The following is a 15,136-nucleotide window of genomic DNA, read 5'->3' on the forward strand; positions in this document are numbered from 1 at the left end:
GGAAAGGGCAGGATAAAGGGGAGAGGAAGTGTGAGGTTGGCTATTAAGGAAATGATGCAAGGGGTGTGTTGGAATGGAGGTAGGGTAAGGGAGCAGAGTGAGCCTGAGCATCAGCGAGGGTGAACAGAACAGGGCTACTCCCTAGGTCATGAGTTTTGTGAGAAAACAATCAGCAAGGATTCTCTCAGAAAAGCAGCTAAGTCCAGTTTGTAGCAGACAGAATGCACGTCACAATACAGTTTGTGAGAAAATAGGCTCATTTTTTTAGCCTTAAGGACAGATTTCTCTAGTAGAGACTATAAAGAGAGCAGCATGTGTGTTTGTAGGAAAAGATGTAGAAAGTTGGTTATTGCAAAAAGGTAGAAATGTAGTGGAATGGTTCTAGCAGAGGGCCAGTAAGAAGGAAATGTGCAGGAGGATGGCTAGCAAGATAAGTAATGGAGGTGAACTGTAAGCCTAGAAGAGCAGTTAGTGTGCGTACTGAAGACTAATAGTGAAGTGATTAGAGAAAGGAAAGTGGGGGGAGCTGGATCTGGTGGCAAAAGGTGGCAGCTGGGATTTACAATATTGCTAGCTGCAACACTATTCTATATAAAAGACAGGAAAGGCTTAGTACATACAGTGGATAACAGGCTGTTAATAATTTGCTTGCACAAATCAAAACTTTTCAGGGTGATGGCTGTTCTCTGGTGACAGTGTTGGTTTAGAGTAGTGGTATTAGATTGTGAGTCACCAGAGTGGAGTTTCAAGCAGCAGGCCCTGAAAGAAAGGGGAGACGAAATATAGTTAGATGACTAAGATAAACTACTTAGACAGCCAAGAAACTGATTGAAAAAGAGAGGAAAAAGTTGTGGTGGAGAGAAGAGAGAAATAGGTAGCAGTGGTAAGTATAGCATATAAGAACAGAGCAGGATAAGATGAGATTATACAGAGTAAAATGGAAAACAGGAGGGAGATAAATAAATCCAAAATTGGTAAACAGCAGCTATATATTCAATGATAAAGACATAACAAGTGTTACATGCACAAATTCCCTTATTGGTGCAGCTAATAAACTGCAGTGAGAGTACAAACATTGCCAGAAATGCACACATAGTGGGTAAGAAAACTGCAGCAAAAATAAATAAAGATACAGTAGCTTTGGTGTACAATAATAGTATAGCTTACAGCATACATATTTAGGCAGGCTATGTCTAATTTTCCATAAACAGGTAACACTGAGTTAGCTATTAGAAGGAAAAACACTGACTACATATCTAACTAAATAATACATGCAGATACACGGGATATGTGTTATGAGATGGGACCGAGAAACATAGGCCTCTAAGTAATTCACTCTCAGACAATAGCTAATTACATGGAGTATGCAGACCACTTAATTCCAAGGTTAATACACCCCAACTGGTAACTATAGGAGTACAGATCTGGGGATAGCCATGCTAACAACAGGTAATAATGGGGGGCATCATTTGCAAAACACTGTGGGGGATGGATTCTGTTAAGCACGCTGCATTATACCATAAAGCTTTATGGTCTGTGGGTATTACATACAACTATTCAAGAAAATATGACTGGAGGCAATTATTCTGGCCAGTACTAACTAGATACACAGGAGGATTTCTGAGCAAATAACAGAAGAAATACAGAAAGGTTTTTATGCATGCAAAGGCTATGAGTTACATGTCCATTGGGCACAGTATACATTTAAACGTTTACATTTAAACATTTAAATTACATGTTAATTTTTTTTATTGAAGTTACTACCCCTGCAATTTTAACACTGTCAGCAAATTTCTCAACAAAACATTTATTAATAGCTGGAAAAGCAGACATAAATATTTGTAAAAACAAAGGCCCCAAAACCAAGCCCTGAGGAATTCTCTTAGATATAAAAATATTCTTTGGATCTGAATCCCTGAATACTTGTGCTTTCCTGTTGTATAATCAGTTTAGTATCCATTTAATTATACAGTAATTAAATTTCTACTTCTATATGGCATTAATAATTTCTCATTGGAGAACTGCATGGGAAGCCTTAGAAAGGTAAAAAAAATCACATCAACTGCCAGTTCTATATCCAAGTCTTTGATCACATTAGAATGGAAACTAATTAGATTAGTTGGTTTAGAGGATTAAGGAGCTGTTAACGAGCTGTTTCCTGTGCTCTATCAGTGCAAGGTTTGATCCTTCCTGCCTCCCTTCCCTAATTGTATGACTCTGAGCAAGTCACTTAACCAGACACTGCTCCTGGACTGAGTCTGAAAAATGGTCCATTGAGGCCAGTGCTCTGCCCTAGCAAACAAATAATAAATAAATAATAAACAGTTACACTGATCTTCTTAAAGAGAATGCATATTGTTTTTTTATTGTAATACATTTCTCCTGGTAAATTCTGCATTATTATTAATAAGATCTTCACAAAACATTTGCCAGAAAGGTTAGTTAGACATAGGCCTGGAGTTTTCAATACCCAGTTTACTTCCTCCTTTGTTTATTGGGACAATAAGGGATCATTTCCAACAAGTAAGAACAGTACTAAGCTTCAGTGATAGCTGAACAAATGTAAAAATATGCCCATAATACTATCTTTGATAGAGGACAAAAAAAGCCATTTATACCATCAGGGCCAGTTGTAGTATCAGTTTTAATTATATCCAGAGATCTTTCAGCCATATTCTTTGAGATGTGTGGTCATCCACAGTCATTCACCTTTAATTCCAGTTTTGCATGGTCTGAGTAATTATGCCTGCAACAAGTTCCCCAAAATGTTTAGCAAGCAGTTTTAGCAACAAACTGGATTCTGTTTCTAAACTAGCTTCACATGGTTACACTGATATTTTGAATTTTCAATCTAGTTGTTTTGCCTAACATATTTGTAATACAGTTTTAATTGTTTTCAATATTTTTCCAGAGCAACCTGAATACTAATTTAAAGAACCAGCCGACATCCATTGCTTTATTCAAGGTATTTTGAGATAAAACTGTAGATGACTTCATCAAGAGTGTTTGTTTTACGCAGATGAAAAATTTAATAGCAACTTCAGAGTTCAGAATAATCAGTAAACACACCCTGAATCATTGTACAATAGAAATTGTCAAATTAATAACAGTTCTATCTCCCAAGAAAAACACGTTAAGCAATGCCAATGAGAAAGAAGTTTGATCTTCCCATCTGGGGAAAAATTATCTGCATAAATAGACATATGATCAAAACAAAAGCTAAGTATCTCACTGAAAAACTGGTTCTCTAGAGAGGACAAAACACAATGGTGGGCTTGAAGTATATGTGGGAATCCATTTATAAATGTATACCCCTCCTCAAAATTAGACCTATACAGTTCATGAACAAAAATTTACAATACCCAAATAAAATTGTATTTATTTATATGGCATTCCTATATTGCCAATATGTGGAATGTACAGTACAGAACCAGCAGACAAAGAGAATTTGGGGAAAGGTGCTAAAAGTGCTAATCATGTTCAATATTATCAAAAGAGTCCTTGCTCTTTGTTGAATATAAAACCAGACCAGGTTACTAAGCTCTGTTTCCTAAGAATGGTTACTATGTTAAATGATCAGATATTATGCTGTAAAGAAGTGGACAGCAAGAAACAACCTGCCATACAAAGGATAGGAAAAGCTGAAGTTGGTTGTGCTTAACGCATTCAATATATCTGCAGAGTTTCTCAAACACTAAAAGAATACAAGGATGCAACTTGCTAAAAGGATATGAAGTCTAAACATGTCTTACATGGACTGACACAAAGTCCTGTCATTATACCTGGTATCCTACAGACCTCTAAGAGGTGAACCTTGTTTCACATAGAAGGCATCTTCTGACCCATCACTAATGGATTTACTGCACATCAACAATTCAAATGGCATCAGAATATTCAGTCTAGGGATCTAAACCTCTTCCACAACATCAATAGAACAGTTTAGAGGACAGGTATATTTTGCAGAGGACACTGCTGCTATGGAACAGACTCCTTATCCACATAAAACAAAGTTCATCCCTGTCCATTTTCAAGTGCATATTACATCTATGGATTGTTAACAGAAAATTTACCCCAGGACTGCCACCTCTACTATTAATGGACAGATGCAGCTTCTAAATGCCTTATCCTTGCATGGTCCCCATCAAATTATCCCTGGTATGATCACAGTTATTTTCATTTGTGGCTATATATAATTATTGAACATGGGACAGGGAAGGCCAATCTATAACAATATGTGATAGGTTATTTTGAGCACAAAAAGGGAAACTGGCTAGACTTAAAATTGCCTCACAAGGGCAGCTAGCCTAGTACTTACCTATGAACCTATGAGCAGATGAAAACATTTGAGAACTTATAGAGTGGAATCACCAACATTATGATATACGTTTAAAAGATTATAGACTGAGCATAATGTTACATGTTATATACGAGGCTGGGGAGACTCAGCAACTAAAACATTGTTAATGTGAAATTAATGTCAAAAGGAATGTGCAAATAACAATGCTTGAGGGTACAGGATAGACAGTCCAGATTGTTAGTAGATGGCTGACTGTGCATACCATTACAGTTTTTGTTTTTTTGTTTTTTGTAATAATTTCTATTAAGGAAAATATTAATAACATTTTTCAAACTAAAAAAAAATTGTACTGTTTTTCCTGATTTCTTTACTGACAATTAAACTCATCCCTCCCATTTGCCCACTGGATATATTTTTTCTCTGGAGAGACAGCTGTACAGGCAGTTTCTCAACTGGGGAAGATTTAGGTAAAATATGACCATCATCCATTCTGCGCAGGATTTTGTTTTGCATTAGGTCCTAATATCCCACTGCATATGCCAGTAGCATCCAAAGGGTTAGCCTTGAATGGGCCAAAGCATTGTGTGTTCACACCTTCATGTGATGTAATCATTGGCTCTCCCTGCTTGCATGCACTACCATTTGAGCAATTCCTGTTCTTCACCAGGGATTCAGCAAGCGAGAAAAAGTTGAGCAGGCTAAACCTGGCATTCATTCCCACCACATGTCTGAACTAACAGGAACCCGAGCTGTTAATCTCACTATGCCAACACAGCTGGTACAACAACAAAATCTCTTCAGCGCAACCAAAATCTTCTTATTAACATGACACTAAAAAGACATAAGCATGCTTAATACAATGAACTACATCTGCAGCAGATGTAAACATATTGAAGTAAAGACGAAGTACCATGGTCTGTTTTCCAAAGTAACAGACCAAGCACTGATACCATCACTGCTTGCTGATTTGAATCATACTGACAGTATTATCTGACTTTGAAGATTTTGATTCTTGTTATTATGAATATACTGCATTGCAGCTCAATAATATTGATAAATGAAGTCCTTGCAGTGGCTAGTAGCTCTTAGGGGTTTGCCTTACAGAGCTTGGTTGTTTAGATTGGTTATAGGCTGGAGGGCCTTCTGTTAGGAGTCTATGTCTTGCCTGTGTCCATATGGATCTTCAGTAGTTTCTTTAATTTCCTCTAACTTTTCAAAGGTGACCCTATTTAAAGGTAATTTACCTCTATGTGTGTGTGTGTGTGTGTGTGTGTGTGTGTGTGTGTGTGTGTGTGTGTGTGTGTGTGTGTGTGTGTGTGTGTGTGTGTGTGTGTGTGTGTGTGTGAGCATACATTTCTGCATGCATGTGTGTGTGTTTTTGTGTGTCTGTGTGATATGGCGAATGTCAAAGGACTAGTATGCATGCCAAACAACTGCCTCTGTACATGCAAAAATAAAACTAAAAAAATAGGTTAAAAACATCTTTTTGCAGGGAAGGGCACCATCCATACCATGCTAATTAAATATACTAATTCTGAAACCGCACAATGTAGGAGAAAGCACATATTTCCCAATCCTGAGAAATGTGTGATCTCACACAGCTGTTGATTGTCTGTGTAGTCGACCAAATTTTGTTAATTAAAAAGATGTCACCCATAGCTAGAGTTGACAAAATTAAGTACGGCCCATTTTTTCCCCCTGATAAGACACACCCTGTTATGCATTTTGCTTATTTAGCAGGTTATAATGTAACTAAGCCTACCACTTGAAAACAAAGACTTTTTCACAACTTAGGTTCAGTTATTTAACTGCATAGGTAGAAAGAAGAGTATATTCTAAGGCTGAGGAAAATATGAAATAAAAGAAGGACCGATGTTTGCTTTTTAAGTGCAAGAAGTTTGATTAAATGCAATCAAGCTGATGAATGCAGTCTGCTAAATAACACTTGTGACCCACTGACGTGAATGGCATTTCACTGGGAAAATAAAACAAATCATAGTTGAAAATTAAATGTATTTTTGTGTGCTTCACCTGGTTTTTAAAAACAGATTTCAAAACCACTTATTCAGTCATATGTTTCAAAATGGGCAACATCAAATCATTGCATAAAATGCTAGACCTCTGAAACCTTATGTTGCTTTATTTTGAGCAGCATTTACAATTAGACTGTTTAGCTTCAGTGAACATTTTCTGTTCCTATACCAATGTGCTAAATGTTGGGACTATAGACCTCACAGCAGATCATGACACTGACACTTACATATCAGTAGAAGCAATAAGTGCTGTGAAAGAGATTGCTCTGTCAATAAAAACACCTTCCATATTTGCCCTAAACTGAATCCAAGTGCCTTCCCAGAAAAAAAAAATTGAATTATGTGTACTACCAGAACAAAACTTGTGGAGAGTGTGAAAACAGTGGTTCTGAACTGAGTTAGATAACTTTATTTAGTGACTACTGTGGGATAATGTCTACATATGTGTCAGCTAAAGATTTAATGAAAAGAAAATGTATCAGTTCCCAAAATCATTTAATATTTCATTTTTCCTTACAAATGTGCAAAAATAGAATCAACATTACCCTTTTTTGCCACTCCTTTTGTTATTATGAATGGCATTTGTGAACTGGTTAACTCAGGTTTTCAGCTTCTGATGGAATTTGGCAGTTCAAAGATTTGGGCACGATTCACACCTTCTAGCACTTCCTGTGAATTAACAAATTCATCAGGGGAAACAGAAGCAACCTTGTACCTGTCTTCTTCATTGTTAGGAGCTGCGGGGTAGGTGATACTAAATTTGTGTAGCGGGATCTCTGTTGGATGCAGTGTTTTTGCCAAATAAATCCTGTGCATCTCCATGAACTTGTTTACTGCTCAACACAAGGAAATATTAACCGCAGTTACATCAGCTAACAATCTATCAGTCGATATCAAGAGAGGTGTTATGAGAGCTTTCCTAAGTTGATTTGGGTATTGTTATGAGAATGGAGTAGAGTTTGATGGGCTGTTGTAGCTTTAGATGGTGAGCACAGGTAGGAAGTAGCTCTGAGTTTCATTCCTTGATATATTCACAATGCAGCTTACCTTTCAAGGCTCATTAGAACTGAATGTGCTGCATATCAAAGGAGTCTGTACTGAATCTGTCATTGGTACAGGTGGGTTTGTGAAATGCGTGCTTAAGACCACCTTGTACAAGGAAGCAAGTTGACAAAAACAGATAAAAGAATTATAGAAAATATGTACCTAGAAATTATTCAAGTTAACAATAATTTATAGGAGATAATGATTCGAGCTTTTGTCTTATAGCAGGAATTTAGGGGAGAAAGTACATTTCTCAAAATAAAAGGACAGCAATGTGGTGACATAAACTTTAAAAATGGAGGACTATCCAATCTCCAATTTAGTACAGGCTATGGCATTACATTATCTACACCTTATTTAACTATACTCTCTCAGTGTGCATACAAATGTCAGATAGCCACCTCTAGATTTTATTTATGCTTGTAATTATAGGGCATAAACTCTACATTTAGAGAATGATATAAAAATATGCACATAACACCTGGAAAATATAATTATTCTAACATTCACGAATAAAGATGTCACAGAATATGGGCAATGTGATGTAGTTACAGTGACATTACAGGTCAACAAAAGTACTACTTCAGCTACGTTCCTGTGCTCTTATATTCCTAAGTATTAAGCTGATTGATCAATTGTCTGCTTCACAGACTTCATAACAGTCTGTATAACATTATGGCAGTTGATGTGGTTGTGCAACATATTCTGCTTTTATCAATACATAAAATAATCAACACTTTTGCAGTGATTGAAGGATACTGCTATTAAGATCATGGCTCACATATATGACCTGACTTACTGAGGGATGGTATTAGATATAGCACTCTTAACTGTAGTACTATCTTGAAAATCAGTAAGTATATATCTGGATAACACGGTGATAATGTGATTTGCCCGTGATAACATCATGCATGGGACTGCACCATAAATATATTTCAAACATCAAAAGGACTGTCATTAATTAGAAAATAGAGAAGTCAAATATTCTGCAGAAAGAGGGCTATGTAGATATTTCTATTAATATAGATGAGCGTGTTCAAACATGTACTGATAACATCAACTGTGAGTTTCAGAAATAGTAATACAAAACAAAAGGCAAGACAGTCACTATATGTACAAATTTTTTCCTGGCAAGATCCATCAATTCTAAGAGAAAATGGATCAGATCACAATACACCATAGCATTGTCAAGAATCCTAGTGTTAATACAATGGCTACATTATAGATTTTGCATCTATATTGTCACTCTCCCACCACAAGTCAAAACGTTGGTGTATTAACCCTACACCTAAGTCAGGATTGTGAGCAAAGTGCTTAAGATTTCCATGGTTTAAAACTCTCCTTACCACGTCCTTTTTATGAAACTACCACTATTAATTTTGTCTACTTATGGAACTTTTCTTTTCAAATGCTAGTTGTACTTTAACTTTGCAGTATATATTTACTTTATACTATTTCTGTATATGATTATATAGCCTTAGATCACTTTATAACTTTTTATAAGCAGTACAAAGGAAGAAATTTAGTTATTGGAAATATCAGCTTTCAAAAAGAATGTATTGGTCTTTCTCAAAACACTGATCAGGTCACTAAATATCAGTAACAGCTTTAAAGTCTCAGAATTATTTTTTTACTACGTACCATGTTAGCTTCATCATCATCATTCTCATATTCATCATGCCGCTGATCATCCAGGTGCAAATTGTGCAACATTGCAACAGGTGAGGTGGTGCCATTGCACTCCTGACGGTCTGATGGACAACTTCGGCCACTAAGCATGCTAGAAGAACGGAAAAGGTAGGGCACCTGTAGGGTATCTGGCAAGTCAATCGAGCCCTTTGCTTCCAGTGACTCCATTCGCCGATGAAGGGAGCCATTGTTGCTGCCAGCCCTACTAGGCCTCTCATCATCTGATGCTTCACCCTCATCAGAGCTTTCCTTTCCGTCTGATAGCAGGGATCGTCGCTCTCCTGTCTGGTTCTTGCGTTTTAGGCTTGGTGCCCTACCAGTACTATTCCAACTTGAGCGTCGACTGTTCCAGCTACTGGCTGTACTCCAGGGAGCATAGGGGGAACTGCGAGCACTTGACTGACAGAAAAAAAAAAAAAACACATTGTGAAAATTATAGTGGTATGCAGTGTGCAATAAAAGATAGTTTCAGGTGAGGGCAGCCAACAATAAGTAAGTCAATGGACTCAAAAGATCCTGCTTTGTTTATACATCATATTCTTAGTTTCCCAATAAAGAAACTTAGAAAACATCAATAAACAAAAACATCAATAATACCCAGCTTACCTTAATGACCAGGTTGCTAACTTTCTTGCTTACTGCTGAATACAGACTGCTATTTGAGCGTGACCATTACATTATGATGTGTTACACTAAGTTTAGTAGGTAGCACAATGAAACAATCTGGCTGTTTATGCTGCCATTTAAATGTATTTATATTCTATCTCTTCTTCATTTTTCCCTGCTACCTCATCCTTTCTCTACATGTGCCATCTCTTCAATGTCTTTATCAAATTCCTTTCCACAATTCATTCTGGTAGACCATTATATCGGTCAAGAAACCTCTCCTTTTGCAGATGTAGAGACTACATGGTCCCTAACATGTGTCACCTCATCCCTGTGTAATTTTTGTTCATTCTGACTCCTTTCACATCTCTTCAGTATGGTGTTGTTCACCACTATTAAGTCCTGCTTGTCTAGTCATAACTCTAGTTGCTGTAGCCTGATCATTTCCTTTCTTTTCCATCCCATAAACTCTTTTTATAGCTTTCCTCTGCACTTCTTCCAGTAATTCAACACCCCTCTCATGTATGGCATATAGGACATATAGGTTTACACAGTACTTATGGTGTGGTTCATAGGTTCATAGTGTGTGCTAGGCTAATGGACCTGAAGCCTTTACAAGCCTATCCCCCCAAAAATTGCCCAGGCATGGTGCTGCCACACAATGTTAGTTCACAGTGCCCATATCCAGTAGGGCAACCGGAATGATCCCTGGAGTGAACTTTCTGTTACCCGTCCACTCGTGAAGATTTCTCTTGAAGAGGGCCAGTGAGGTGCTCTGCTTGACATGAATGGGAAGCTTATTCCAGAGTATGCGCAGTCTTTGGGAGATGAACCTGTCCCTCCAGCATGTTCTGTTAATTGTGGCAATGAGGTTGTGATCTCTGGAGCATGTGGCATGGGGGGACTGGGATTTCTTTAGGTGTAGCATTTCAAGTAGGGCTGGGTCAGACATGGCTTTGTAAGTCAAGCAGAGATCACCTCTAAGTAGATGATAAGAGACAGGGAACAGCTGAAGTTTTTGAGTTTGACCATGTAGGTTCATACTTTCATAGGTAGGTACTAGGCTATTGGCCCTGGGGCTTATACAAGCCCAGCCAAAAAGGTACCCTGGCTTTTGCCACCCAAGAAAATTATTTTCCTGTGCCACTGTTGAAAAGAGCCACAGAGGTGATCCCTGGGGTGAATTTCTTATTTCCCATCCAATCATCAAGATTTTTCTTGAAGAGTGCTAATGAGGAGCTTCATTTGATATAGATAGGTAGTTTATTCCAGAGTATGGGAAGTCTCTCGGACAGGAATCTATCCCTCCGGCATGTTTTGTTTATTGTGGTGACAAGGTTTAGGTCCCTAGAGCATGTAGCTCAGAGGGTTGGGATTTCTTTAAGTGGAGCATGTCCAACAGCTCTGGGTTTGACATAGCTTTGTATGTTAGGCAGAGATCACCTCTGAGTAGGCGATATGCGACGGAGTAAAGCTGGTGTTTTTTGAGACGGTCTGCGTAGGGTATCTGTTTGAGGCCAGTAATCCTCTTTGTGAGGTATTTTTGCGGCCTTTCCAGTTGTTGTAGATGTCTTGTGAGGTACATACCAAAAGGGGCATTGTACTCTATAATGGGTCTAATGATTGATGAGTAGTGGGGAACAATGACCTCTTTTTTTCTGCATTAGAAACCTTTTGTGATGAGGTGTGCCATGTAGAAGGATTTCCTGACTACTGTGGTGATGTGATTATCAAAGGAGAAACTACTGTCCACCTGTGTCCAAAGGTCTCTTATAACACTTTTGGTGTTAAGTATACTACCGCCTATGTTGTAGCTCATGGGTACAGAGTTTTTACCAAAGGGGATGACAATGCACTTTTGGCATTGAGCTTGAGGCCATGGCTTTGGACACCAGGCATCTGTCTCAGTGAGGCCCTTTTGTAGGATGTTCACACCGTTAGTAGTTTCAATTATGGCTCTTAGTTTGCAGTCATCTGTGAACTTCGTTAGCCACCAAAGACCTTCTATGTTAGCCTGTACTTCAGAGAAGTAGATACCAAACAGGAGAGGACCCAGGACTGAACCCCATGGTACTCCACTTGTCACTGGTCTGAAGTCAGATTTGAAGTCTGCTACTTTCATTGTGTGGGTTCTGTCAGTGAGCCAGTTGGCAACCCATCTTGTGGTTTGTTTTTGATCCAGGAGAAAAGAATGATTATATATTTGCTTCTAGAGTCTATGCCTATGGAAATACACCCAAGGAATCTTACAGCTGATGCCACTGTCACTGTTCCTGGTGGTCCATTCCAGGTGTCAACACCCCCATATAATTGTTCTGCTCTTTTGCCTTTACCTTTATTTCCCTATCTGATATGGCACACCATGGGTGATATGTCCCAAGGTAGGCAGTACTTTAGATTTAGCTGCAGTCAACTTCAGCTACCACCTTTCTGCCCACTTGATCAGCCTTCCAAATTCTTCTTTCTTTTCTCTTTTTCTAGTCTGCAATTCTACATCTATTTTTAGGTCATTAGAAAAAATGTTGGTTCTATTTTCTGTTCCTCTCAAAATTTCTGAGAGCAGCACATGCAAGTACATTTAATGCAGGGTCAGTGGCTATGGTACTTCACGGGTCATTTTCTGCACTATAATCCTAGAAAAATTGCATTCCTAACTTGTGGTCATACCTCCTACAGTTTTCCTAGCTCGGACCTATGCAGGATTTAGTCAAATACCTTCATGATGTAAAAGTAGGCTATATTTGCCACTTGGTGGAATGATGAAGTCACTTAAGATACAGACTGCATAAGCCTACTGCTTTCTTCTGCCACCATGAAAATTATATGAAATGTACTCCTATAGTCAAGTTGTCCAGTTACTCAGCCATAAAGCTAGGTGAAGTTTGATTAGCAGCTCCCTTTGGCCACAACTGTCAGATGTTCTCTTTGAGCTTGTCCTCTAGGACCTTCATCAGCCTTTGCCCTCAGGATGCCCTCCATTGGCCTTCTCTGCTATTACTGTCAAGCAATAAGGCCCTTGTTCCCTGGACTTTTCTTAGCCATTAATGCACAGAGGGAATCGTCTTGGCAGTTTCCAGTCCTTAGTAACTTTGGCTCTGGATGGTAACATGCTAAAAATGTTTATCAGGAGACATGACTGCATTTTGTCCAGATACCTAATGATGCATCAAGGTAGTCCAACTGGGCCTTAGCCCATTAAGCTGTCTACTTAACAGTTTAAGCCATGGCTATAATTTGGCTCCTTGAAAACAACAAAGTGTAAAGACCTCTCATCTCCTCTTTGTCAATGATTTAAAACTGTATGGGTCATTAGATGAAGAACTGAAAGCACAACTGCAAGTTGCCAAAACCTTTTCGGACGATTATGTCATTTGGTCTTGATAAATGTGCAAAAGCAACCTTTAAAGCAGCAACAAAAAATAAAAAGTAAAACACCACAACGAGTACACCTATAGGTGCTCTCACACCACGACAGTAAATATAAGGCTTAAGGCAGTGAGATGTACACATAAGATCGCTGTTTATTGGAACAGTGGCTAAAAACAGCGTTGTACATGACAGTAAAACAAACGGAAAAAAACGGAACAAAAAAAGTTAAGCGCTTTCACCCAGCAAATCTGGGCTTCTTCAGAACTAATGACATAGTTTATTCCAGGTGTTTTAAGCCTTTTCTGGCGCCAAAAGTTCAAAACTACAAATTTAAAGTGATAGTTACATCTAAAGAGAATGGTCTGTTGCTGGTACGAATAAATATAGACATAACAAATTCCTAGACCATAATTTAGACAAGATCATAAACAAATGCTATACATATATTAATGTTGTGTTAAGCAACTATAATTACATAATAAAACATAACACATCACTTCTATTTCTCCTGGACATCTCCACCGCAGAGCATTTGATGATATAACACGTGAAAGGGAAACTGTATATCAGAACATAACTAAATCAGATATGCGTGATGAAGTTGTTTCATCAGACAGATTAGAGGTACCGAACGGACAGGGTGAATGTTTAACGAGAGGGTTATATACCTTGGATATTAATGAATCTCATAATCACAGTAAAATCAACTTTTCTGATTTTACATTCGACTTCTCTTTATATGACATAAATGATGAGGCCATCAGAACTGGAGCCAAACCCAAACGAGCTTTGCCTGCTAAAACATATTCAACTGTTGCTGGTCGTCCCACACAACAAGACAAAGGTACTGTTAAACCTTCTTCCAGTTCAGTATATTCTGCTACACAAAAACATCGAGTTGGTGAAGATAATAAATTTAATTAGTTTTTGTTGTTTAATCATGGTGCGGTTGATTTTAAAGGTGAAGAAAACAGTTCTAAAATGGACAACAGAGAGTATGATAATTTGAAGACAATTATTTTTTCACTTGGTAAAAAGTTAAAAAACATTAATGGTATAAAAATTGACAATGCATATTTGTCTAGAAACTTGGAAATTAATTTGGTACCCAAGGGCCTTAGTTTTTTTAAGTTTCCCCTTGGTCTTGATTTGACTGTAAATATGGAAAAAGAGTTTAATAATTTTTTTGACAATTGTGGTTTTGATTTTATGCATTTATTAATTAAATACAATGACGAAAAATTGAGCAAACTTATAACTGATGCTGAAAGATTGAATAATGACATTCTTAATGATTTATTATTTTCCCAATGGGAAAATTTGTATAATAAGCAATATCTGGAAGCCAAAAAATGGGTTTCAAACATTACACAAAGAAAGATAAAAAAATTGAATAGAGACAGTGATCAATATACCAACAACAAAGCATATATTTGGCATAACATGCGTCCTAGGAAACATTTTAATGACGACATTAGTTTACATATACAACAGATGGATGATGGAGGAAACTCTGATTATCAGGGGGGACATGGTGATTCTTACCCTAATAGACAATATATTCATAAAAGGGATTTTCAGAGGGTAGGAAAACAATACACACAACCTTACAAATGTGGACACCAGAAATTCATGGGGAAGAGAGGGTATTAGATCATACAAATGTTTACACCTCAGAAATTGTTTATAATAATAGTAACACATATTCAAATGAGATTAAAATTAAAGGAAAAGTACATACATTTAACAATTTTAATATTTTTAATTATACTGATTTGTATATAGACAAAGTACATTTTGATTTATTTACTAAGGGAATGAAATATATCCCAAATCCTAAATTTGATTTAGTAGATACTATAATTGAATTTAAAAAATTCATTAGGAAAGTTAATTTAGATGTTTATTTTAACAATTTGAGGGTACACGAGACTGACAATTATGTTCATGTAGGTCATTCCAGTGTACCTTTTAAGAAAGCTAGTAGTTTTGTCCCACCAAGTCATCCCGTTATTGAAACGTTTGAGAACATTATTATTAGGGAATTGTATTATGCGTCGAGGAGATTGAAACAATTAACCTCTATTAGTAATTTAAC

General features: G+C 37.4%; 1 protein-coding gene across 3 annotated transcripts in view; it reads right to left on the bottom strand.

The window, feature by feature from the left end:
• Window positions 1–15,136, bottom strand: part of LOC122817286 (voltage-dependent T-type calcium channel subunit alpha-1G-like) — a 1,023,270-nt gene that overhangs the window by 582,439 nt on the left and 425,695 nt on the right. For all 3 annotated transcript variants that reach the window (XM_044090511.1, XM_044090510.1, XM_044090512.1), the window contains exon 11: window positions 9,016–9,462. In XM_044090511.1, the coding sequence (XP_043946446.1) occupies window positions 9,016–9,462 (447 nt within the window). The remainder of the gene's footprint in view (window positions 1–9,015; window positions 9,463–15,136) is intronic.

The sequence above is a fragment of the Protopterus annectens genome, chromosome 12.part0 (assembly GCF_019279795.1).
Source record: "Protopterus annectens isolate FY-2018-M chromosome 12.part0, PAN1.0, whole genome shotgun sequence".
Classification (NCBI taxonomy): domain Eukaryota; kingdom Metazoa; phylum Chordata; order Ceratodontiformes; family Protopteridae; genus Protopterus; species Protopterus annectens.